General features: G+C 35.6%; 2 protein-coding genes across 2 annotated transcripts; both read left to right on the top strand.

Moving 5' to 3' along the window:
* Nucleotides 1-5655: 5655 nt before the first annotated feature.
* LOC140522087 (ankyrin repeat domain-containing protein 26-like) lies at nucleotides 5656-9343 on the top strand. Its single transcript, XM_072637123.1, has 3 exons — nucleotides 5656-5697; nucleotides 5938-6081; nucleotides 8387-9343. The coding sequence occupies exons 1-3, from the start codon at nucleotides 5656-5658 to the stop codon at nucleotides 9341-9343; spliced, it is 1143 nt and encodes a 380-aa protein (XP_072493224.1).
* Nucleotides 9344-11415: 2072 nt separating this feature from the next.
* Nucleotides 11416-25595, top strand: LOC140523390 (ankyrin repeat domain-containing protein 26-like). The gene is made up of 4 exons (XM_072638293.1): nucleotides 11416-11861; nucleotides 15388-16194; nucleotides 18676-18825; nucleotides 25305-25595. The coding sequence occupies exons 1-4, from the start codon at nucleotides 11613-11615 to the stop codon at nucleotides 25419-25421; spliced, it is 1323 nt and encodes a 440-aa protein (XP_072494394.1). The 5' UTR covers nucleotides 11416-11612; the 3' UTR covers nucleotides 25422-25595.
* The last annotated feature ends 725 nt before the right edge of the window (nucleotides 25596-26320 follow it).

Below are 26320 nucleotides of genomic sequence, written 5' to 3'. Positions count from 1 at the left end.
ATTTTAAAAGTATACAATAATTTCAAAGCTTCAAATTCTGATTTCTTAGATATATCTCCAACATGTATATAGCTTTCTTTTTCATTAATGCTAAAATACATATGTGGAAAGGGTGTTTATATATTAATAACTTTAAATTACTAAAGGAGATGACTAAAACCATTTTTCTTTCTTGAAATAACTCTCAAAATGGCAAAAGTTTTTCCATCATGTCTTAAAAATATTTTATATAAGTTCTTTCCTATATGGATAAACAAAACGTTTAAAAAGTAGGTTTTATATTTTTATAGTTTTGAACATACACTTACCTTAATTTTAAATTTTCTCCGCCTGCTTCCCTTCCTCCCTCCCCAAGACAGTCTGCAATCAGATATAGGCTGTACATGTACTTTCCTATCAAACGTTTTTTCACATTAGTCATGGTAGTGATGGAACAACTTAGTGTTGGTTGTGAAGGTAAGAACATTTTACAATTTCCTAAAAAAATAACAGTGTTCAACAGAAACCAAAGACGTGTGTGTATACAAGAAGATACCACTGAAGTCCTAACCCATTTTCTCATAACAAAGTAGAGGTCAGCTTCATTTCTGGCAGGCCTTCACCAAAGAATCACTAAGTACCTATTGTGTGCTAAATATTCAAAGTTTAGATAAGTTTCCTCATTCAATGTGCAATCTGATAGGGAATATAGCCTACATAGATAACTCAAAAATTAATATGTATATTCATATATATATATATGTATATGTACATATACGTATATATGTGCTATATACGTGTACATATATATGCATATATATGTATGCATGTTTGAGAAGCACAGTCATATTGCTGTATGAGGTTCAGTCGGGGAAAGACTATCAACATTACAAAATAAATAACCTGTGTGTGAAGGTAGCATTTGAGTTGAGTTCTAAAGAATGAGTATGAATTCAGTAGGTAGAGATCATGGGAAAATAGGGAGATGAAATGAACATTTTCAACCATGGATACTCTGAGTAGAAAGGTATAAAAGTGACAGTGAAAAATCCAGTTTTTCTGCACAATATATACCTCTAAGAATTAAATATGGAAAGTTAGGATATTACACATTTGCAGAGGGCCTTGATTTTTTCTGTAGTCCACTCACTTAAACGTGGAACTTCAGTTTCATAACGTACAAAAAGTCATACTTCACAGGTTTGTTGTTGGGGGAGGTGTATTTTGTAAGCCTCTAAGTGCTATGTTATATAATCTGTGTTATTAATATTGGTTGGTAATAGGAGAACCATTGAAGAGATGGAACTGACTACGAGTATAAAGGTCTCAAGGAGTGAACTCTTTCATGAAAAGAATAGTCAAAATACGAAAATATTTCATAAAATGGCCCCAAATATCAAACATCTTGTAAATATTCTGCCTAGTTTTTATAATTCTTCTCTCAGCATGGCATATAGCATAGTGGACTGGACACGATGCCATGAATAGCTAGGTTCAGATTCTGCCTTTTACATGTTCCAACTGTGTGAATCTTAACAAGTCTTTTAACTTCTCTGTGCCTCAGTACCTTCTTTTCTTTGAATCGGTGAGCTAACCACTTCCCTCAGTGTCAGCTTCGCTTCTACTCCAGTGTGGCTACATCCAGCAACTGGGTTCTCTCTTGTTGCTTCACTTCAGTTCAACAGTGAATGAATATATGAAGAACTGGAAGTTACCAAGGAAAACCCAATAATCAAGTTCGTTGAAACTGTAACGACATAACGAACATTTCTAACTCTGGATTAGGTCTCAATTTGACTCCATATGTCTCTCAAGAATAAAGGGGCAGCTATTTTCTTTAGTGCTCAGAACCATTTTTGACCTTCCTCTGGTGTTTCAGGTATATTTTGTTTCAAGTTACCAGAGGTTTCGCCAATGAATAAATGAGGATGGATATTTCAATGTGTGAATATTACATACTTACTGATATTATAAATCTCTAAAGAGGAAACAGTGTTTCCATACAATTATGTAAAGCAAAACATATTTATATTTCTAAAATAATTCAGTATATTTTCATTATATAGATATTAAGTATATAATCCCTTTGATGAATCTTATTTGTCCCATCCAGAATACACCTCAAAATGTTTCCTTTTCACAAATATTTTTCTTTCATTGTGAAGAATTCTGAGCTTTGAGATTTTTTTATATCAATTAATTTGTCACTTAGAGATTGTGTTTCATTGCCTACAGTGCACACATAGAAATAGGTTATTGTCACCTTCAATGTAAATTTTTGACAACGCATTATTTTGCAATATCTGAGAATTTATACGTGGATATGATTTTGTCATTGCCAGAGTATTTGAATTCTAAGTATACTGCTACTGTTCTGCATATTTTAAAATACTTATATTTTTATTGACTTGCGTTTTTCTCTGCACAGATTTTATTAAACTTGTGAAAAATGAAGATGCAATACTTAGACATGATCGATCAGTGGTACGTAAAAAAGGACATTGTCCATTACTCACCAGGAAAGTGAGGAGTTTAGAAAAAAAGATTTGTGGACTGCGGGAAGAATTATCAGAAACAAGGCAAATGGTGTCTGACTTGGAGCGACAAAAAGCAGAATGGAAAAGAGAACTCCTTAGCACCAGGTATGGAACTCATGATTTTAAACAAATCCTTGGAAGCTTTTCTCTTACCGTTGAAGAAATGTGATAGAGGATTTGAGGTTAGGAAGGCCAAAATACCACCTCATTCAAACACTATTATTAATAAGCCCTACTTACTCATTTTTACTCTGTGGATATGAGGTAGAGATGCATTTGTAGTGAATTTTGAAAACTGTAACACAAGTAGCTGTGTTTCATTTTTTTCAACATGAAGTTAAAAATCATTTGACTAATCAATACTAATGGGAAAATGGATGTAATTTCATATGCATCCCCCTCTGCACTTTTCACCAGCGCCTTTGAAATGTATCAGAACTCGGGAATTTGGAGATAATCTTTTGTGCCAGCTCCATACAATTTATGGAATTTCTCTTCATTGAATACAAGAAGCAAAAGCATCCAAATGAATATATGATACACTTTTGATAGAATTAAAATGCCCTGGAGCAGCCTGGATAAAAAAAATGGGTTCCCCTCTGATTTTGTTGACGACTGGCAGAGGGGCAATCAGTGCCACGAAAAGACCAGAGTACCACAGGCAGGTCACCTGGAATGAATTCACAAACTCAAACATTTTTGACATCAAGGTACTTTACTTTTACTTTACTTTTCAGCAGCAAGGGTTCTTAGGGAACCTGCAACCTTAGCTGGTTTTAGTCTATAGGAAAACATGTGCCAAATATGCTAAGCAGATGACTCAAGGTGAGATTAGGCAATGGTTAAGGAGAGGTTATTTCTTAAAGGAACATGCACTTTTGGTATCTACTTGGCAGATATTTTACTCAGAGTTCATAGGGAAATAGCATAAGGAGGAGCGGCAACTGCATAGAGATGCGGTTTTAGGACTGAAACATCCCTAAGTCCACTAGTGGTCAGGACAGACTAACGGATGCCAGATTGGTCTAACGAATATCTTGTTGCACAAGAAAAATGTAAGGGAGTGTTCCTATATCTAAGTCGAGGAAACATATGATGGGTCAATGAGTAGTCAATGTCGTTCTGGCCATGTTCACAGACTGTTTAGCCAGCACAGAGCTGTTCAAACTTCTGAATTCCATTCTTGTAACTGGCTATTGTATCAGGTAAGGAGATAAGAGTTGTTGCTGTGACAGGCTGTTTTCTTGCGCTGGGGAGAAACTGCCTGAGACAATGTTTTGAGGCTAGGGAGAAATGTGATTTTGAAAGAGAAACGTGATTTTAGAATCGTGTCCAAGCACAGGCACCCAAGAACTCCATCAGTTTCTGACACATCCTGACTTTGTGAGCCTGTGCAAGTTACGTTGTTTCTCAGTGTTATAGGGACAGAAGCAGGTGAACTCAAAAGGTAGAGCACGGACCACTCTGCATCAATAGAGGGCGTTCCTTGACGGGGAGTTCCCTACATAGATCCAGTTCCCGATAAATTAATCTTCTTTTCCTTTAGAAATCCAGATGAGTATATTCAATGGTATTTCATCCTTATTTCTACTGCACTGTCATTCAAAAAGGACAATTTTCATTTAGGATTCACGGGAAGCAAGAAGAAATTGAGCAAGACACTGAAGAAAAGCTAGTTCTAAAAATGAGTCACCAGTTAAGAAAAAAAGAACGATGTGGTGAAAAAGTGGAGCTAAGACAGGAATTTCAATACCCTCTCAGAACTCTGGACCTGGAATTGAGAACAGAAACAAATCATTCGAAACAGGTAAATTGGAATTTTAAAGTCACTATTTCCATCTTTTCTTGTTAAGAAAACTTATGGGTTTCCTGGGAGTGGGGAAGTGAACATTATATTCTTTTTAATCCTGAGAAAGGACTAGGATTTTTATGTCTAGTGTGAGTAAGTTGGGTCTAATCATTTGTAGATACGTACACATGAATATAAAAAAAATATATATCCCATGCAGTAGCATTAGAATGTAAAATTGCAGTCTAAACAGCCATGAAAGAGTAAAGTGGAATTAGTATTTTTTAAAGTATGTCTCACAGTAGAGGATCACAATGGCGTAGTGAGTAGAACTAACCTGAAATCCAGAGAAACCTGGGTTCAAATGTTGCCACGGAGTTCATCTCACCTACCCCTGAGCCAAAGGTTTCAAAGTCCCCCAGATCTGTCCATAGAACTCAGTACTGGAGGATCTGTTTGACACCACTTCTCTATCCTCAACTTTGATAGCAACATAAGTTCCAGAGGATTCCTCTCCATTTTTAGAGAGAGTCTTCTTATCTGAAAATACTTTGGGTAATGCAAGTGCAAGTTCGTTCTCTTTTTCTCTTCCTTTCACTACACTTTAGCACACATCCTTCAGTCTTTCAGAAGAGTTTATTGGTCTCTAGGGTCTTTATGTTTTACTTATTTACTTGTTGATTTACTTAAAATTATTGCAGACTTTCTACATGGAGGAAATGCAAATTCTCAGTAAGTCAGAGTACTGGACTGAGCCTATTCATAACATGATGTTCAGTGAGGATTTCTGTCAAATTATACAATTAGTTACAAAATTAGGTTCATTCGTATGAGTTGGAGGAAATAGGTTTAGATAGCATTTTGCCTGAAAAGATATAAGAATCGTGGCCAGTTCTAAACTAAAGTTGATTTATTGATGTTACTTGAGAACCCAAAAGCTAGTGTAATTTTGCATCTTATTCAGAAAAGTATAGCTTCCAAAATAGAGAAGGTGAAAATCACTCTCTACTCTGAAGTGAATAAGTAGATAGGCTTATGTTGTTTAACTCATTTGTGGCTTCCACAGAATTATGCTCGCTAATAAGCAGGATGGCAAACAGGATGAGGAAGGCCCTTGAGGTCCATGACTTGTGAGGATCTGTTCAAGAAAACAGAGCTATTGATCCTTATATGTTCAAGTTTTTGAAGGAGAGTCATGTGGAAGAAGGACGAAGCTTGCTCTGCTTCAGTCTAAGGATAAGAGCTAAGAGCCATGGATAAGAGTTGCACAAATGTACATTTTTAAGATTAATGAGGAAAAAATTGCCAACAAAGAGAACCATGCACAAATCGAATGAGTTCACTTGAAATATGGTATCTATCCCCATCTGTGAAGACTTCAAGCTGAGGCTTGTAAGAGTTAGGGACTTAACCCTGGGTATGGATCGCCCTGAGGAGTGATTGAGGTTCCTTTCCAACTTTGAAATGCTTTCCTTCTTGTTGCTTTTCCTTTTCAGTAGCCTGTTTTTCTTTGAATTTTTAAAGTTTGTTTCCGTGCTTTGTCGGATTCTGTATTCCAGTTAAAGGTAAAATGTTGTTGCTGACTGTTGAAGGAAAATGATGATGAAAATTTTATGAACTTCTTGTCCGCAGGACGAAGAAGAGCTAAAGGAAACTCAAGGACCACTTTTTCCGCAGCTAAATGTTATAGCTTTGCAAAGTGGGATTCTGAATAATCCTCTTTCGAAGCACCAAGAAAACAAAACAACTGCTTCCAAAATCACTCAGACTTTTGAGGTATTTACTTTGGTCATTTTCAAATCTAACTACATATTTTGAAAGTTCAGATTTCCGTTCTTCATTTTGGGACATCTTTGTTGTCCTCAGTCCCGTCCATCTGTCTGCAACAGATAGTTCAGGACACAGCTAGTGATCAAAACCAGCACAATACTGTTTGTCTTGCTTGACCGTTTCTTTTTCTTTTAATTGAATGATCTCTCCCGAGACCCAACTGTACGTCTACTGAAAAAAGTTCCTGGTGCACAACAGTGCCTCTTCCCTTTCTGGACATAGGAAAGGGGCAGCTCATCAGTGTCACTAACCCCTAGCTTAGAGAGAGAAAGGAATGCAACTAGGTAGAAGGTGACACCTCAAACACAAACCATTTTTCTTCCTTGATTACGGGATTTCACCTGCTTGTACTTCTCAGGGAAGAGAGTGAGGGTTCTGAAATATATGCTAATAGATTGCTCTATTTCACCTTCTTGTCTCCCTCATCTTTCATTAAAGAAAAGGAATAAAAGTATTCGCCACAGAAATAAATTTCACTTAGGTTTCTGACATAAGGCTCTATCCGGGCCATGAATTCCTCCATTCGCTCACATTCATCATTGCTCAGCATGATAGAAACATAAGTTTCTCAAATGCCAAAATTAGAATTTTTCATTTTCTTCTGTTTTTCAACAGTTGTTTGAAGTAAATCATTTGGGTTGTTGGCCCTTAGTAGTCCTTTGGTGCTTGCACACTGGAGTGCTTCATTGAACTCACCTGTTACCAATTCATGCTCTCCTTCTGGCTTTTTAGCAAAGATATCGTAGAATGCAGCTTCTAAGCTATTGGACAAAACTCTGTTCACCAGTCCTGAACGGGATCCAACGTTCCTGGAGGAGTTTGGTTGTGATGGTAGTGCAATACTCATATTTTATTCTTTGGCCCCAATAATTTTTTCATCATTTCTTTCACATGTAATGGTTAAGACTAGGTTACCATCAGTAGGGGATAACATTCTAGGCCTGACTTTTCCCTTCCCTAAAATGAGAGATTTCAACTTGATAACTTCTAAAAGTTTTAAATCAATGACGCTATGAAAATGCGACAGATCCATCACAAAATCGATTATTCTTAAGACTTGTACTAAGAAATATAAGACTTATGAGTTCATTGTTCTGGAGTGAAGTTTATTGTACTAGGGCAATGAGTTTCCATTTAGGAGAAATTCTTAATATCAACTGCTGAAAGTAAATAAGCTATTGAAAAATGTGTGCTAGATTTGGAGTCTGAAGAGACCTGGATTGAGATGTTGCTGCTGATACTTTTTGAGCGTGATAATGGACAGGTTTTTCAATAATGTATCCTAACCTAAGTTCTAATCTGTAAAACGGGGAAAAGAATATAAATATTTCCCGCATCACGGTGTGGCAAGGCTTAGGTGAGAAAATGTATGGGAAGTACTTTGCTGAATACCACCAAATCCAATGTGTCACCAAGACTTTAGAGAGGCCTGGAAGGACTTATGTGAACAGATGATGAGTGACAGGAGCAGCACCAGGAAAATTTTGTATGCAGGAACAACCAGAGTGTGTGAGGAAATATTCTTGTAGATGTAGTACCTCATTGCATTGCAAGGACTTAAAAAATTCCCTTTGGCTTCTTGAAGCAAAATGCCTCCCACATGCTGAGAAAGAACTATGGAATTTGATCGCAGAATGTAGCACAGCATTGTCTTTTCTGTTACATTTTGTTTTATGGTTTCCCCCGTTCATTTTAATTCTTCTAGGGAGTATAACTAAGGTAAAAATGCACTTAATAGGAATGTATGTATAGATACAAGATACTAGATAAGATATAAGACAAGATATTGATGCTCTATGAGATCGTACACCGTGTAAGGCAGTAAGTGGAGAGAAAAGGGGAAAGGAGGTGGGGGAAAGGGAAAGGAATCTAAGATATACAGAAGTGATTGCACAACATTGAAAATGAGTAAAATAATACAACATAGAAGAGGCAGTTTGCAAATATTAAGTATTTTAATTTATGACTTATCATGGTGGAATAGAATGGACAGAGCAAAGGAAATAAAACATAAGCTTTGTAGGCCTCAAAGTACACTCCATGTCTTTTCATTAATGAAGCACTTTTAAAATGTGTTCTTTGTGAAAACTGAGTCTGAGAGAAATGTGAAATAGGGCAAACTCCCTCATTTTAATTTTGTTTTAATAAAGTATGCTTCTTGGTACCTTGGCGTTTATTTGGAATTACTAGGTAATAATCAGCATCCATAACTTTATTTTGAATAGCACTTTTTTCTATGTATTATGTTTAGATTCCTGACAGCCATGAGAAAGAAAAATATCTGTTCCAGAAAAATCAAATCTTAGAGGATGAAAATGCCATGCTCAAACTCGAAGTAGACACACAAAAAATTAAGGATCAAGACAAAGAAAACCACATCGAAATTTTAAAGGAAAAGAATGATCACCTTCAACAGGAATTAAAGTTGAATACAGAAGCATTAAGAACAATCAGAGTCCAATACAGTGAAGAAGTAAAAGTTGTGACAGCTGAGAATGCAGGGCTGAATTCTAAATTGGAAACTGCAAAAGAAAACACAGACAGACTAGAGGGCGAAATTGAATCATACAGGTCTCGTCTGATGTCTGTTATTGACGATTATGAGCAAAGTGAGGCGTCCAAGCTAGCCCTTGAACATTCCTTTCAGGAAGCAAGAGATGAGTGGCTTCATGTACAGGACAAGTTAAACAGTGACTTGTCTATTTTAAGAGAGACCCATGCTTTCCTTTCTGAAGAACTCTCTCAGGCTGAAAGTGGAGCCAAGAGTTTAGAAAATGAGCTAGGCCATGTCCATGAATGCCTCAGAGAAAAGACATATACTTTAGAAAACACACAGACAGAACTGAACCATGCTGAAGAGACGGCAAAGGAACTTGAAGAAACAAATCAAGTGTTAAAGGAAAAATTCAACAGATATAGTTTGGAAAATGAATCTCTGCAAGAAAGATTAGGGCAAATCCAGAGTGAAAATATGGTTCTTCAGCAAGCGCTTGAAGACACACAGAAGAAAGTCACGATGAAAGAAAAGCAACTGAGTGATGCCCAGGTACAGTTTATTGATCTCTTCAACAAACTTTATGCTGATAGTGAACAACAAGTTCTTCTAGTAGAAGAGAGCAAGAAAGTGTTAGTCAGTGAATGTAACCACTTAGGAGAAGAAATGTGTAAATATGAAATTGAGAAGGCTGAAAGAGGGTTCGGTCATTAAATGTCATACTTGGATAACGATAAAGATTTTTGAAATGAAAGTCAAAGTAATTTTAATCAAGATAATTTAGGAATTTGAATTCTCAACAGGCTGGTGAGGTTATCAACTTTCATTGGGAAAATGCTGATATGTAAGAATTGAGAATGAGAATCCATAATATGATAAATAGAACAAGTAATATCATGATTTTGAAGATAATATGATTGCAATAATAATTAAATATACTGTCATAAAACATCAGTAATTAACTTAACAAATGAAAATAATGTGACATATAAAATAATAATTTAAAAACCAAATAAAACTAAAATTAGAAAATGCTTTTGTAGATAAGATGACTCATTTTGATTGAAGAAATTCTAGAGGCCATGACATTTTGGTTTCATAAATATTTGTAGGGAAAATCTCTAGTGTATAAACACAAACAATATTTTTATTTTATTACTTTCCCTAATATTCTCTTTGAATATTGAAATGGAATAAATTAATTCCAACGCTGAAGTTTAAGAGAAGTCTTACAAAATAATGCTAGGAATAATGTAACAGTGGAAAGATAACATTTCCTTTGAGACACTTTGGAATATTCCCGTTAGACGTCTCATTAGCATTTAAACGTGCTCAACATTCTGACGAGTTTCAATTCAGATTCCTCTGAACTACTCTTTGCAACGCTAACGGCAGGATGATAGTTGTAGTGAAAATCCAGAGTCTAGACACTCCTTTTCTTTTCAATTTAGGACAGTAATTCTATTCACAAATATCATGATTCTGCATTTAGGGTTAATTGTTGGGTTACTAATATTATTTTTTATTGTGCTTCACTACCAATTTTTTTTTATCTCAGTATTTTTTATTGTTTTACTAATAATTCTTGCTCGGTGTACAAAATTGCAAGTTCTGGAATCACTACCTTTTAGTTGTTGAATAAGAACAGCTTTACACAGTCTAATAGCAGCTCTCATTTTCTGTGATTTATCATATATACAATGAGTGTCCATTGTACCATATATTGTACTGGGTAATAATTTCATCTAAACAATTTGAAAATTTTATCTTGTCATTGAATGGTAGAATTTAGTTACCATGTAAGAATTCAGTTAATTGAGGCGATTTTACTTTCTCAACTTTACATTGTCTTCTTTTAGCCTTATGTTTTCTTCAAAACAACTTACCAGACTTCAGTTAAATTTAGTTTCACAAAGTATTTCAACTTGTCTAATAGGAGAAAACATTTTGATTTCTTTTGATTTGGGGCTTCATTTGGTATTCATAATTTATGTAATAACTTGCCTGGCACTATGATGAAAGCACAGATGAATTTCTGCAGTATAACAGTCCATAAACACATGACTTTGTATCTCTGTGTGTGTATGTGCTTATACACATATGTGAATGAATGAATACATCTGTAGGTACAAAACTTTGATTTTGTAACGTGCTACGTATGCATAAGCGGGAGAACTAGCATGTTTTCCATAGTTTCCTTTTTTTTGCCGATGGACTGAAACCAGGCGTGTAATTCCTATCAGAACAGGAAAAGGAATTCTTTGAAGGCTTAGCAAAGACTCTGGAAGATGTGAACAGCAGCTAGTGACCATATGTGTGGTTCTCATTGTGGCTTTGAGCAAAGCACATCATTCACGTGAAGCGCTTTTACCAAGCCTGACATGCCTACCAGTACCTACGTTCCTTCCCCCGAGTTAAACAATGAGAGGAAGGAAAATTCAAACGTTTCTTCTAGATGTCCTCTTCTTTCTAAAGGTTGGTGCATAGAAATGAGGCAGTTAACTTTTCTGGAAAACGGAATGGGAAACCATGAATGTGTCTATCAAGTACAAAAAAGTATACATTCCTCCCCCCTCATTCCATTACCTTCCATGTGAGTCTCACCTATAATATTTTAGTCCCTAGATAACTTTTGAGGTGATACAATTATGCTCAAAAAACAGGCCATGGGAAATCAGGCTGAATGTTCTGATTTCTGACGATTTTTCTGAGCAAGTAGAAAGATCTCATTTGACCCATGCTAAATGAAGGTTGAGTAGAATAATCAAAAGAGCTTTCTCGTGTCAGGAGCCAAGTGTCAATCTTTGTCCCTAGAAACGACTAACGTGAAGACCTTGGGTAACTCAACTAACCTCTTTGGAGTTTCGTTTTTCTCATGTGCAACATGCCGGGAATTTTGTTAAATAACATCTAAGATATTTATACCACAAATCTATGAAAATTATGAATATGTTGATGAAATTCAATTGCATACAGAACTATAATGACTTTTGATTTGAATTTTGAAATGATATTTATTTCATATGAGCTAATATTGCCTTCTGAAATCAGCAATAGAAATAATTTGACATATATCTCTCAGGCCAGAGAAAGAAATCTTCAGCGAGAAGTTCCTGTTTCCAGCAACTATCAATCCATGAGAATAGTTTCACAACAAGTCACATCATTTTATCGAAGGAATTATGAAGAGGAGAAAAAACTACCGAAGCAAGTAGATGAAACCAAACGTAAAGTATGTACGCAAAAAGATCAATAATTTGTTCCTGATGAATGGAAATTGTGTTCAGTGTGACATTTCCCTTTTTCTCGTCAACAGTATAAATTTTCTGAACGCTCTGTCTGTCAATTAAGTTCAGTTAAATTAGACCTACAAACTCCACAATGTGTGCACACGAATTTTAATACTAATATTCACTCATGATGTCCTTGACAATTTGGATTATCTGTCTTTACAGAAAGAGTGAGCTGTTTTCCCAAGGACCCATAATGCCTGAATCGTTTCTATGATTCTTTATGTTTAGAAAGACCTTTACCATTATTTTCTCTTTTAATCGCGAAGCAATACTGTGAAGTAGAAATTACTTGGTTACTTACGTTGAAACTTCTCCTTGAACAACAGGAAAAGGTTGTTTCTTCACAATTTGAAAATATGTAAATTGTACCTGCAAAACGCAATTGAGAATGAGATGGATGATTTCATTAGTATCCTCTAACTTCATCGATCTTATCTCACCATGTAGATTTCTAGCTCCATACCTTCTTCACACTCTTCTTCTGGCTTCCACACAGTTACACGTCCTCATGTGCACTACCCGTCAAAAACCTATCGACTCTTTACCTCCAGCATGCTTGTGAATTGCAAAAGCATGATTCTTTTGCCATAATGCCATTGGGACTTTTCACCCATATGGGTTTCTGAATCTCCTGAAATGCACTTTTCATTTGATACGACCTCATTGGGTATTTATTGCTTTATGGTGTTCACATTTGTTAACAAAGTATTAATTCCTTGTTCTACCTCTTTTTTTCCGACTATCATAGATTTCCTTGAGGACAGGGATAATTTAGACTTCGTTATTTTCTACAGAACGTTGTTTTCAAAGCATGCTGTCAGCAAAAGTAATTGTTATTATTTTTTTTTTTTAGTACAAGTAGGAATAGTAGTAGTTCTAGTACTAGTAGCTCTAGTGATAGTAGTACTTGTAGTGGTAGCACTAGTAGTAGAAAAACAGGAACAAGGAAACTAAATGGTTTTTCTTGATTTTGGCAGGAGTTGAACGTTTACCTAAAATTAAATTTCTTCTAAGGTAATGGTTGGGCTAAAGTACTTTGAGTTTCTCTAGTCTGATTTTTCACAAAGTTTCAATTTCCCAGACGCCAAAAGTAGAAATTCAGTACAAAACTATTTTAGTTTCTATTATCATTCTTCGAAATTATTAAAAGGACAGTGCAGTTAAGTGTACAATAGCATGACAGTTAAATTCTTCTAGCCTCTTCCCTTTAATACTATCAAATACCTTTCTCCACTGTCAGTTGCTTTCCCACATTTCCATGTATTTCTGTATGCTATTCATCATGGTGGAAGGCACAACGAATAGTAAGGGAGATTTCTGAGATTCTTCTAAACGCAATTTCCCCCTAGTAGTCACCATAACTTGCAAAGTAAGTAAGTATCTCTGCCAAAGCAGGGAAAAAAAGAACTTTGGTTGATGAGATATTTCTCCACTTAGACGTATGTTGGTGGAATTAGGGATAGAAATTTGGGTCTGGGGTTAGAAAAATCTTTCTTCAAATGTGTCTGGAGATTCTATCTGTGTGATCCTAGGCAAGTCACTTAGTTTTTCTCAGTTTCCTCAGCCACAAAATGGGGATAATACTAGTACATACTTCTCAGGGTTGTTGTGAGAATCAAATGAGATCATTATTGTAAATCTCTTATGTTTATGACCTTTATTCTTGGCACATATTGGACACTTAAGAAGTGCTAGTTTCCCTGCTCCAAAAGCATAAAGACCATTGTCCATTATATACAAATAATACTGCCTCCCACATTTGGATAAACATCTCCTAATATTGGAAAAGACTTTTCTTAACCTGGCTAATTTCAGTGTACTCAGCTTAGTTAAGAAACTATTATGAATTCCAATCTCATTCTTCTGAAAATGACTTTTCTTTTCAATGTGCATGCTTGAGAAATTTCTCAAGGTGTCAGAAATGAGCACTGGAATGAAATAAGTTCTGTTTCCCAATTAACACCCCTATCACTTCTTGCCTTCATTTCCCTCACCTTCTTTCTGGAAGACTTGGATTAAAATATGAACCGTCATAAACTTTTGGCTTCAGGTTGCTCTCAAGAAACTAGGTGTGAACTGACTCCTGGAAGGTATACCAAGCAAGCAGTAACTTAGAGTCCATCGTTGGCAGCAAGAAGTAGGTCATTTTATGGGCATTCTGGCCAAACTGACACCATTTCTTGTGTAATTTCCCTGATCGTGTAAGTTTTCACTATGTAAGAATTTAGTGAAATTCCAGTTCCTTCCTTCTTCAAATGTTATTTCATCAGCCAGTGAATATTATCTATGTGAACAACCCTGTGATAGATCCTGAGCAGGAGAAAAGACTGTGTGTCAGACGTGCGCTGTCTCCTTGAAGAATTTTCACTCTCTGTGGAAGTCAACACAAAATAGAGAAACTTCATTTATAACAAACGGTAGAATTTAAACAACTACGAAGTGAACGATTTTCCAGTAAGCATTTATAAAAGGGAGGTATCACTAAAGTTGGACATTAGAGCAGATGGTATTGATCCATTCATGTTTTACCTAATGCAAACATTACTTGATGCAATTTGGTTGAGTTAGCAGCCCTACTGGAAGAAAAATTGCTGAATACCTACCTATTGTATATCTGTATCTATCTATTTGTCTGTCTCTCTGTCTATCTATCTATCATCTATCTATCTATCTATCTATCTATCTATCTATATTTACATGTACATTTATATTTACATATTTATTTATATTGATATATTTGTTCCTGTGTGGATGTGTACATGTACACACAAAAATATACATGTACACATACGTAGATACACGCATATATATATATGTGTGTGTGTGTTTTTACGGATATGTGTCTGAAGTTTGTTAAAACTCTGCATCTACGGGTGACTTTTCCAAGATTTTGTGTTCTGCTTCATTCCATTGCCATCCAGATGGCTTTCGACAAATGATTTTCTGTCTTTAGGCTTCTGGTTCTTGCTTTGTAAAATGATGTACTAACTCATCAGTAGTGTCCCTTTTTGCTCGAACAATCGAGAGTTTGACGTGCGTGAATTGCACTTCTGTTACACAATTGGCAATACGAAGGAACATAAATATTTCCCTCATAAGGGTGGTGCAAATTTTAGGTGAGATGATGTACTGAAAGTCCTTTCCAAAAGCCTTGACATGTCTCAGATAGAATCATCAGTGTGAGTCAGAATGTATGGAGAAAAGGAAACCAAATCTACTGAAAGACAAATAGCTTTGTGAGTTCAAAAATGGTGTCCAAATCTTCTGGTTGATGAAGCAGTTTTCAGTCGTATGCTTTCGGCAAATTGATAGAAATGGGAAAGAGGTGAAACTCCCTCAGTTAACTTTTTCTCTAAATACACTATGCTTCTTGGCCCCTTGGCGTTTCCTTTGAATTTTGAAGGAAATATCAGAATAAGTCGTTTTATTTTGAATAACACTTTCTTTTCTTTTTCTTATGTTTAGGTTCCTGTTAGGAATGTAAAGGAAGAATATTTGCAGGAGAAAAAGGACATCATACAGCATGAAGTTGCCATGCAGAAAGTGGAATTAAAAACAGTAAAAATTAAGGATCAGCGAACCAGAAAGCACCACACAGAAGAAACTGAAGCTTTGAAAGAGAAGAATGAGGAGCTTCAACAGGAATTACAGTGGAATAGAGAAGCATTAAGAAAAATCCGATTTCAATACAGTGGCCAAGTAAAGGTTCTGAAAGCTGAGAATGCAGCGCTAAACTCTCAATTGGAGAATGCAAAAGAAAACACAGAGAGACTAGAGAGCGAAATTGAATCATACAGGTCTCTTCTGATGTCTGTTATTGACGATTATGAGCAAAGTGAGGCGTCCAAGCTAGCCCTTGAACATTCCTTTCAGGAAGCAAGAGATGAGTGGCTTCATGCACAGGACAAGATAAACAGTGACTTGTCTATTTTAAGAGAGACCCATGCTTTCCTTTCTGAAGAACTCTGTAAGGCTGAAAGTGGAGCCAAGAGTTTAGAAAATGAGCTAGACCATGTCCATGAATGCCTCAGAGAAAAGACATATACTTTAGAAAACACACAGAGAGAACTGAACCATGCAGAAGAGAAGGCAAAGGAACTTGAAGAAACAAATCAAGTGTTAAAGGAAAACGTCAACAGAAACACTTTGGAAAATGAATCTCTCCAAGAAAGATTAGGCCAAATCCAGAGTGAAATTATGGTGCTGCAGCAAGAGCTTGAAGACACAAAGAAGAAAATCATATTTCATGAAAAGCAAATTCGTGATGCCCAGGTGCAATTTATTGATCTCTTCAATAAAGTTTATGCTGATAATGATAAAAAAGCTCTTATAGTAGAAGAGAGTAATAAAGTATTAGTTAATGCGTGAATGGAACCAGTTAAGAGAGCAAACGTGGAAATATGAAAATGAGAAGGCCGCAAGAGGGTTTGCTCTTGAAGTATTTTATTTGGATAAGTTTTAGTCTTTTTGAAATGAAATTCTAGTTAATTTTTATCAAAATATCTTGGGAATTTGAATATTCGACAGACTGGTGATGCTATTATCTTTCATTGTACAAATTCTGATATATAAAAATTGAGAGTGAGAATCCATCATATGATAAACAGAACAAGTAATATAATAATTTTTAAGATCAAATGAATATAAAAAGGAAAATAAAATGTACTGTAATGCAATATAAGTAATAAAGCAAACAATCGAAAGCAATTTTAAATATAAAAATAATAGTATAAAAGATAAAAGTATAAAAATAATTTACAAATTCTTCTTTTAGGTAACGATACATTTTGCTTCAAGAAATTATGTAGTCCATGACATTTGGCTTAGTAAATATTTGTATAGGAAATCTCCAGTGTCTAAATAAAGATAAATTTTTATTTCATTAATTTTTCTATTATTTCATTTGAATGGTGAAATATAACAAATTTTTTCAAATGCTCCAACTTAAGAAAAGTCTTCCAACATAATGCTAGGAACAATATTACAGTTGAAGTATGAAATCTCTTTTGAGATAACTGTGCAGTATTCCCTTTACGAGTTTCATTAAAGTTTAAACATACTCATCTGTATAACTAGTTTCAATTTAGACACTTTTGAACTAATTTTTGAAACATTAACGATTGGATTCTATTTGTAGTGAAATTCCGTAGTCTTGCCACTACTTTTCTTTGAAATTTAGGACAGTGCTTCTATTCAGAAACATTATGATTCTTCATTAAGCGTTAATTTTTCAGTTACTAATCTTATTTTTTAATTGTGCTCCACTATTTTTTCATCTCTGCTTTTTTTTTTTATGGTTGTACTAAGAATTCTTGCTCAGTTTCCAAAACTGCTGGTTCTGGAATCACTCATTTTAGTTCCTTAATATGAATAATTTATACAGTCTAATAGCAGATCTCATTATCTGTGATTTTTCGTATATGCAATGAGGGTCAATTCTACCATGTATTGTCAAAATTCAAAATTTTATCTAGTCATTCCATAATAGAATATAGTTTACTTGTAGAAATTCAGTGAATTGTGCCAATTTTACTTTCTGAACTTTACATTGTCTTCTTTTAGCCTTAAGTTTTCTTCAAAAAATTTGACGAGACTCTACTAAAATTTACTTTTACAAAGTACTTCATCTTGTCTAATTAGAAAAAAACATTTGGCTTCTTTTGATTTTTGGCTTCATTTGGTTTTCATAATTTATGCAATAATTCCCCTTGCTCTCTAGTGAAAGAGGAGAGGAGTTGCTGCAGTATATCATTTTACACACATACGATTGTGTTTTTCTGTGTGGATATCTACATATACATATATGTGAACGGATGAATATGTCTGTATGTCCAAAACTCTGTACTTCTAACATGCTATGTACACATAGCGTGGAGAACTAGCATATTTTCCATAGTTTCCTCTTTTTTCTCCATTCACTGAAACCAGGAGTGTAACTCCTATCTGAACAGAGGAAGCAACTTCCTTGAAGGCTTAGCAAAGACTGTTGAAGATGTGAATAGTACCTAGCGGCCGTATTTGTTGTTGACATTTTGGCTTTGGGTATGTGAAGTGCTTTTACCAAGCCTGATAAGCATATCAATGCCTATGTTCATTCTCCAGCGTAAACCATGAGAGGAAAGAAAGCACAACCTTTTCTTGTAGATGTCTTTCTTCTACGGACTGGCACACAGAAATAAGGTAGTTAAATTTTCCGAAAAATGGAATGGGAAACCTTTAAGTTTTCTACCAAGAACAAAAAAGTGTACATTCTTCCCTCCTCTTTCCTTTACTTTGCATGGGAATTTCATGTAAAATGTTTTAGTGCCTAGATAGCTTTGGAGGTGGTCTCATTCTTGTCAATTAAGACGTAATGGGGAAAGCAGGCTGACTGTACTGATTTCTGAGGAAGTAGAAAGATCTCATTTGCTCCATGCTAAATGAAAGTTGAGTGGTATAATCCAAATAACTTTGCTGTCTCAGGAGCCATGTTTCAATCCTTTTATCTCTAAACGTCTACCTTTAGGACCTTGGTTACTCATTTAACCTCTTTGGAGTTTAGTTTTTCTCACCTGCAAAATGAGGTTGTTTTCTTAATGCCTAAGAGATTTCTGTCTTTCAATCTTTGATAATTATGAAAATACTGAAGAAATTAAGTTGCATGCAAAATTATATAGACTTTTGATTTGAATTTTAAAATTATATTTATTTTATATGAGCTAATGTTGCTTTATGAAATCTGTAATATTAGTAATTTGGACATATTTCTATCAGGCTAAAGTAAGAAATCTTCAGCGAGAACCTCCTTTTTCCTGCAATTATCAGTCCCTGACAGGAGTTTCACAACAAGTCACATCATTTAAGGAAATTGATTATGAAAAGAAGGAAAAACTACAGAAGGAAGTGGATGAAACCAAAAGTCAAGTACGTATGCAAAAAGATCAGTAATTTGTTCTGGAAACAAATGAGTGGAAAGTATATTCAGTGTGACATTTCACATTTTTAAGCAATATATTTAGTTTTAGTATTCTACAATCACTACGACAAAACTTAGATTTTTTTCCCTCCCCAAGAGGCATACAATTCTATATAGGATCTACATATACATTCCTACTGAGTATATTTTCACTATAGTCATGCTGTGTAGAGGAACTAAAATAAATGGGAGAAATCATATAACAAATGAAAATATAATACACACACACACACACTCACACACACACAGAAATGATCTGTTAAATTCTGCGACTGAATTCCATAGTTCTTTCCCTGCATGTGGAAAGCATTTTGCCTTAGGATATCATTGGGATTTTTTTTTTCTATGAATATCGAAGTCTACCAGAAAAAGTTCTTGCACACTTTAGTGGTTGCTGTGCACAAATTTCTCCTGGTGCTGCTCCTCTTGCTCAGCATCAAACCATGTAAATATGTCCAGGCTTCTCTGAAGTCATCTTGCTCTTCTTTTCTTATAGTGCAATATTCCATTACATTCATATACCATAATGTCTTCAGCCATTCCCCAATTGATGGGCATCGCCTTGATTTCCAGTTTTTGGCCACTACAAAGAGTGATGCTATAAATGCTTTTGTACATGTAGGGCCCTTTCTCACTTTTATTATCTCTTGGGGATACAGTCATATTGCTGTATATTGCTGGGTGAAGGGGTATGCACATTTTTGTAGCCCTTTCAGCATAGTTCCAAAGCGCTCTCCAGAATGGTTGGATGAGCTCACAGCTCCACAAACAATGAATTAGTGTTCCAACTCTCCCACATCCTCTCCAACATTTATCATTTTCCTGTTCTGTCATGTTTGCCAGTCTAATAGGTGTGTTGTGGTACCTCAGAGTTGTTTTGATTTGCATGTCTCTAATCAAAAGTGGTCAAGAGCATTTCTTCTATGATTATAGGTATCTTTAATTTCTTCCTCTGAAAATTGTTTGTTCATATCCTTTTACCATTTATCAATTGGGGAATGACTTGTATTCTGGTACATTTGACTCACTTCTCTATATACTGTATCAAGGAGGCCTTTAACCCCAACATTAACTGTAAAAATTCTTTCCCAATGTACTACATCCCTCTGAATCTTGATTGCATTGGGTCTGCTTGTGCAAAAACTTTTCAGTTTAGTGCAATCACAATTATTCACCTTTCCCTTCATAATGCTTACTGTCTTTCCTTTAGTCAAAAACTCTTTCCTTCTCCATAAATCTGATAAATACACTATTCCTTCCTCCTTCACCTTGTCTGTGGTATCAATCTTTATCCCTAGATCAGGTACCCATTCATTCTTGTGCATGGTGTCATGAATTGGTCTATGTTTAGTTTCCACCACATTATTATCCAGTTTTCCCCGCAATTTTCTCGAACAGTAAGTTCTTATCCCAGAAGGTAGGGGTGCTTGAGTTTATCAACCCAGAGGCTGCTATATTCATTGCCTGCTATCTCTTGAGTAACTAGCCCATTCCACTTCTCTACTCTTCTCTTTCATAGCTACTACCAAGTGGTTTGGGGAAATGCTGCTTTATCATTTTACCAGTTTTGTCAATTTTCTGAGCACTGTGCCTGTAATTTCCATTGACTTACAGTTACACCTACAACTCCCACAATCTGTACACATAAATTTTAATACTTATATTAACTCTTTCTGTGGTTGACCATTTGGTTTATCTGTCCTTATGCAAAGAGCGAGGTGTTCGTCCCAGGAGCAATAATAGCTCAATCATTTCTATCATACTTGATTTTTAGAAACACCTTGACCTTCATTTTCTCATTTAATCCCCCAAACAGCACTGTCAAGTACAAATTCTTTGTTTCTTTCTGTTCAAACTCCTCCTTGAATAACAAGAAAATGTTATTTCTTCACATTTTGTACATATAGAAATTGTACATGGAAAGGATAAATTGGAGTTGAAGTAATTAGATGGATGCTTTCATTAATATTCCCTAACTTAATCAATCTGATCTCACCCTGTGGATTTCCCCCTCCATACCTCCATCTTGTTTAGTTACTCTTCTTGTTTAGTTTCACTTCCTCATCTGTGCTACCTATTCAAAACCTTTCTACTCTTCACATTCAAGATGTTTTTGAATTACAAAAGTATGATTCTTTTCTCATAATGCTTTTTGGGCTTTTCACCCCTGTTGATTCCTGAATCTCCTCAAATTCACTTTTCATCTGATACCACAAAATCTGGTATTTAATTACAGATAGATTGTCCTATGGTGATCGCATTTCTTATCAAACTATCAATTGCTTTATCTCATTGTTTTTTACCCAATTATAATGGAGTTCCTTGAGGACAGGGAGTATTCATGCTTCCTTATTTTCCATAGAAATTCCTTTTCCCAGGATGTTGGCAGTAGAGTAATTGTTATTATTGTAGTAGCAAAAGTAGTAGTAGTAGTTGTAATAGATTTGGTAGTAGTACTTCTAGTAGAAGTAGTAGTGGTACTGGTAATAATAGTAGTATTACTAGTGGAAGAACAAGAAGGACAAAACTCTATATTCATTTCTTGGCTTTGCCTAGGTTGAAAATGTAGTGAAAATGAAAATTGGCTCAAGGTGATATTTGGACGAAAGCACCTTGAGTTTGTCTATTCTGGTTTTTTATATATTTTCGATTTCCCAGAGCCTCCAATGGCCACATATAAATTCAGTAAAAAAAAAATTATTGTTGTTATTACTATTAAAAATTATTACAGTGAAGGGGACGTTACACATAGAATACCAACACAGTCAAATTCCCCTAACGGGTTTCCATTATTAGGTCAAGTGCCTTTCTCTTTTTTCATTTGCTTTCCCATATTTATATGTAGTTGTGTGTGCTATTCATCATAATGCCTGCCAAAAAGTATAGAAGTGGATATTTCTGACATTCCTCAAACATATTTTCAAACTAGTACACATCATAAGTGGTAAAGCAAGGGAAATCTAAGCCAAAGTGATCAAAAAGAGAATTTTGTATGATGAGATGTTTCTAAACTTGAAGGGGATTGGCAGCAATTATGGATAAAATCTTGAGCCTGGGCTGAGAAAGATCTGATTATAGATATAGCCTCAGATGCTCTCTGTGTGATCTTAGGCAAGTCACTTAATCTTTTCAGTATTCTCAAACATGAAATGGGGTTGATAATAGCACCTACCTCCCAGGGTTGTTGTGAGAATCAAATGAGATCATAATTGCAAATCACTCAACTTTATGGCCTTTGTTCCTTGCACACATTAAACACTGAATAAATGCTAGTTTCGCTACACTGAAAACAAAAGACCATTGTCATTTTCATACAAATGACCACTGCCTCTCACATTTTCATATCCACCTCCTAATTTTCCAAAAGTGTTCTTTTAACCTAATTAATTTCCGTATACTTCCCTTAGCTATGAAATTATTACAAGGTCCAATCTCATTCTTAGAAAAACTTCTTTACTCTGGCATTTGACGCTTGAGACATTTTTCTAGGTTTCAGAAACCAGTATGAAAGTGAAACAACTTTTTTTTTTTTCCTCAATTAACTCCCCTATCCCTCATTCTCTTCATTTCTCTCACATTATTTGTGGAACACATCCATTAAAATATTACCCTTCCAAACCTTTTGGTTTTAGACTGCAGTCCAGAAACTAGGTGTGGACGGTGCCCTTGAAAGTAACGTAAGGAAGAAACATGTTAGAGTCCCTCTTTGTCCGTACGAATTGCCTCATGTAATTGGTATTCAGGGCAAACTAGCACCCATTTCTAGTCTAATTTCCCAGATCATCCAAGTTTTCGCTCTGTAAAAATTCAGTCAAATTACAATTTCTTCCTTGTTCAAAATTTACCTCATCAACTAGTGAATATTCATTATGTGAATTCCACTATGAGAGGTTCTGAGCAGGTAGCAAAAGCTACGTGTAAGACATGTACTCTCTCCTTGAAGAATTTTCAGTCTCTCTAGCATACCAATGCCAAATAGAGGAATTTCATGTTTAATACAACGTAGCATATAAACAACTACTAAGTGAATGGTAAACGTAAGTATTTACGAAAAGGAGAGATCACTAGAGGTGGAGGTTAGAGCAGATGGCATTATCCACTCCTATTCTTAACACAAGAAGTTCCCAGTGCAAATTTGCTGAGGCAGCAACTCTAGTGGAAAAAATATTGCCAAATATCTGAATTTTATATATGCGTACACACATCTACACATCTGTACATATGTATGTAAATTATTGATAGCATATATAGGAGGGTGAACTTTCAAAATTTTGTGTCCTGGCTCAGCCTCTTGGCATACAACTTGTTTTTATGAATGTTTTTCTCTCTCAAACCTTGGATTCTTCATTTATAAAAAATCTTTACTTACTCATGACTTGTCCATTTTTGCTCTGTTTATAGTTCTAAATGAGTATAGTGCAGTTGATTATCCTGAAAATATTTAGTGAATTCCTGCTAGGACCCTATACAATATATCACCAGTAGACACCGAAATAATAAAGAACTAAAATGAGAGGTGATTCTCAATGTAGGCACTAACCCGAATAGCATTCTCACTGAATGCTGCAGACAAAAATCTTAAAGAATGCAGTGAAGGCAAGGATCATTGCAGCAAAATAGTAAGGAAAGCATTGAAGAAAAGTGAGAACTTTGAGTTGCCTTCGAGATTTGGGAAGGGATCAGCAGGATAGGAGATAAATGGAGTCCAATAGGCAAAGAAAGTGATGGATCAGTAGGATAGGGAGCGATAGGAAAATACAAAAAGCATAGGAGTGTGAGGAGGGGAACCGTAAAACAATTAGAATTAAAAGTTGGAAAAATGTGATGAAGTGAGAGATAAGAGAAAAAAAGACGGAGAATTTAAGCCTCAATCTCATAGCCCATAGAAGTTCCTGTACATGTTGCTGAGTAAGGCAGTAACATGATCTCAACGATGTTTGATAGTACTTGGCTTAGCATTTTGTAGGAAAGATTGGTGTGGGGGCAAAATTAGAACAGAAAGATCCTGTAGCCCTTTTGTTTTTAATTAAACTCTATCCAACTGATTTAACACCATTGTGATTGCTTCCTCCTTTGTAAAATGAGAAGGTGGGATTGAATGCTCACCTCCCTCACTGTTTGATCCTCGGCTTGAAGTCATGATCCAGGACCAAAGGGGTCTCCATGAGATAGAAGAGGAAAGAGAAACAGGGTGAAAGGATAATTTATAGGGAAAAGAAATTACCAATCACAGAAGAGAAAGAGGATCTATGTTTCAGTGAAATCAGGGACTAAGAAGAAAAGTTTTTGGATACCAGTATGACTTCTACCTCTTGAGAATGCAGTTGTAGTAGACTAGTAAGGAGGGAATAACTGATTTTATGACAATGAAGAAAGGCACTATGTTTTAGGAATAGAGATCTTGCCTCAGACGTAAGCATAGGTTGAAATCCCAATGTTGACATAAATGGCTTCATGAACCTGGGCCAGTTTTGTATAATTTTGGTGCCCTAAGTTATTCAGTAAGACTCTGAGAGTTGCAGATTCTAAGATCTCGGTTGAGGGCAGGGCCTATTTGTACTGATACGTTATGAACGTTATGACTGGGAATTTCCTATACCAATTAAGTCACAGATAAATAGAAAATAAATAAGGGGAGAGTTACAGACAAATACATGAATGAAATGGGAATAGGAAATGAAGAAATTGCAGCTGTGGTAATCATTCATTGGAGAAATGTGGAAGCAAAGAGGAGAAATAGGAGTGAGTCTACAATACAATCATGCAGTATTCACCACAATGAGCAGGCTTCTGTCTTCCTTTGCAAGAGAGTAAAGAGCACCTGGCTCATAATCGGGAACAACAGATAACCACTCAAGGAGAAAAAGAAAACGTCAATTTACTCACGTTGCATCTCACTTATTTCAGTACAGAGAGATTAGCAGAACTGTTTTACACCCTTACTTACAAAGACATACATTGTTATTTCAACATAGGAATGATTGGAACATGGGTCAGGTGTGCCAACACAAAGGGGAAGTGGAGCTGAACGGATAATTATCATGGGCTCTAGAGAAATAGGAAAGGCCAATGTTCCTCCAAGGTGTGGTGTGTTGGGAAACTTGGCCCACTTTCTATTCATTCCTATTCCTTTCAACCATTCCTAAATTTATGAATATTGTTAGTAAAAGCAATACCTATATTGAATCAAATCAGAACTTTCATAGATTTAAATTTCAAAAGAAAAGAAATAGTTTGTAGTGAAATCACGGGAAATGTATGTCATGTCAAGGAAGATCAATCATTTTCAAATCTTTCCATATTTGTTTTGGTTCAACAATCTATGCTTAAATTGATATTTACAATTGGACCTAGAGTTAATGAAGAGAATCCCTTTGAGAAATGCCAGTTCAATTGTGATATTTTTCATTGTAAAATTTTTTTAAAGCTTCGTATTGAAAGGGAAAAATTCACGAGACTCAATGAGTGGAAGCAATGTCTGGAAGATTCTCTAGAACGACAAATGAAGAGAAATGATGAATTAGAGGAAGATTTAAATCGGTAAGACCCCTTTTGGCAGGCCTTTCAAAGGAAACATAAAGTAAGCAAGGACTTCACTATTTTGTTAAATACTGAGTACAAATTCATTTTGTATATTAACACTTATAGAATTCCACCATGGATGATTCTAAGTGAACAAAGGGTTTTTTTTTTTTCACTTTCATTTTCTTCACTAACTTACCGCTGACAAATAAACCTTCTGTCCTGCATCTCTGGAGCTATAGTAAAATGCTGCATAGCACCTGTACCTGAAAGTATGTTTGGTGGAATGATACTATACAGCATTTGACAGTTGCTTGTTCAGTATACTATTTCTGGACACAAATGCTTCTCTATGGTAAATCTCTATGTTTTCCATCCTAATTTATTTCCTTCATTATTTACCTAATTTGTTCAATTGTCATTCAGTCAAAAAGTATTACCAAACATCGTTTCTATATAAAATACTGTGCTGGTCCTGGACTGGCAGGGGTCGATTACTAATGTGCAGTCCCTGCTTTGACAGTGAGTGATTGTAGGCTATTCAAAGAGGTAATGTAGGGACCCAAATAAGCTGTGCAAATGAGAATGTATTAAGTGCTTTAAAATGGTCGAAATGAAATGCAGTCAGAGACTGAAGGAGTAAAAGGCCTCTTCTAATTTTGTGGGATCAGCCAAACTAAGTTAAGTATATGACTTTTGAGCTAGACCCCACAGCATTTCTTGACCTGGGATATAAGGCTCTTCACGATGTGCCAGCAGCGTGCCTTTTCTCTCTTCAATTATATTATTCTGTCTTCTACACTTTACACTCCTGTTCAACTGGGCTATTCTCTGTGCTTCAAAACATGCCCTGGGCTTTCCCAAATCTGTCCTGTGCCTGTGATATTTACCCATGGTATCTACACTCATCCTCACCCAAAT

Source organism: Notamacropus eugenii, chromosome 2, assembly GCF_028372415.1.
Source record: "Notamacropus eugenii isolate mMacEug1 chromosome 2, mMacEug1.pri_v2, whole genome shotgun sequence".
NCBI classification, from domain to species: Eukaryota; Metazoa; Chordata; class Mammalia; order Diprotodontia; family Macropodidae; genus Notamacropus; species Notamacropus eugenii.
The sequence above is the reverse complement of the archived record's forward strand: the minus strand, read 5'-3'. Positions and strand labels throughout refer to the sequence as shown.

Coding starts and splice junctions, on each gene's coding strand:
- LOC140522087 (XM_072637123.1), top strand. CDS start 5,656: ATGGTATCTATCCCCATCTGTGAAGACTTCAAGCTGAGGCTT. Junction 5,698..5,937: donor AAGACTTCAAGCTGAGGCTT/GTAAGAGTTAGG, acceptor TCTTGTCCGCAG/GACGAAGAAGAGCTAAAGGA. Junction 6,082..8,386: donor AAATCACTCAGACTTTTGAG/GTATTTACTTTG, acceptor TATTATGTTTAG/ATTCCTGACAGCCATGAGAA.
- LOC140523390 (XM_072638293.1), top strand. CDS start 11,613: ATGACTTTTGATTTGAATTTTGAAATGATATTTATTTCATATGAGCTA. Junction 16,195..18,675: donor AGCAAATTCGTGATGCCCAG/GTGCAATTTATT, acceptor TATTTCTATCAG/GCTAAAGTAAGAAATCTTCA. Junction 18,826..25,304: donor TGGATGAAACCAAAAGTCAA/GTACGTATGCAA, acceptor ATTTTTTTAAAG/CTTCGTATTGAAAGGGAAAA.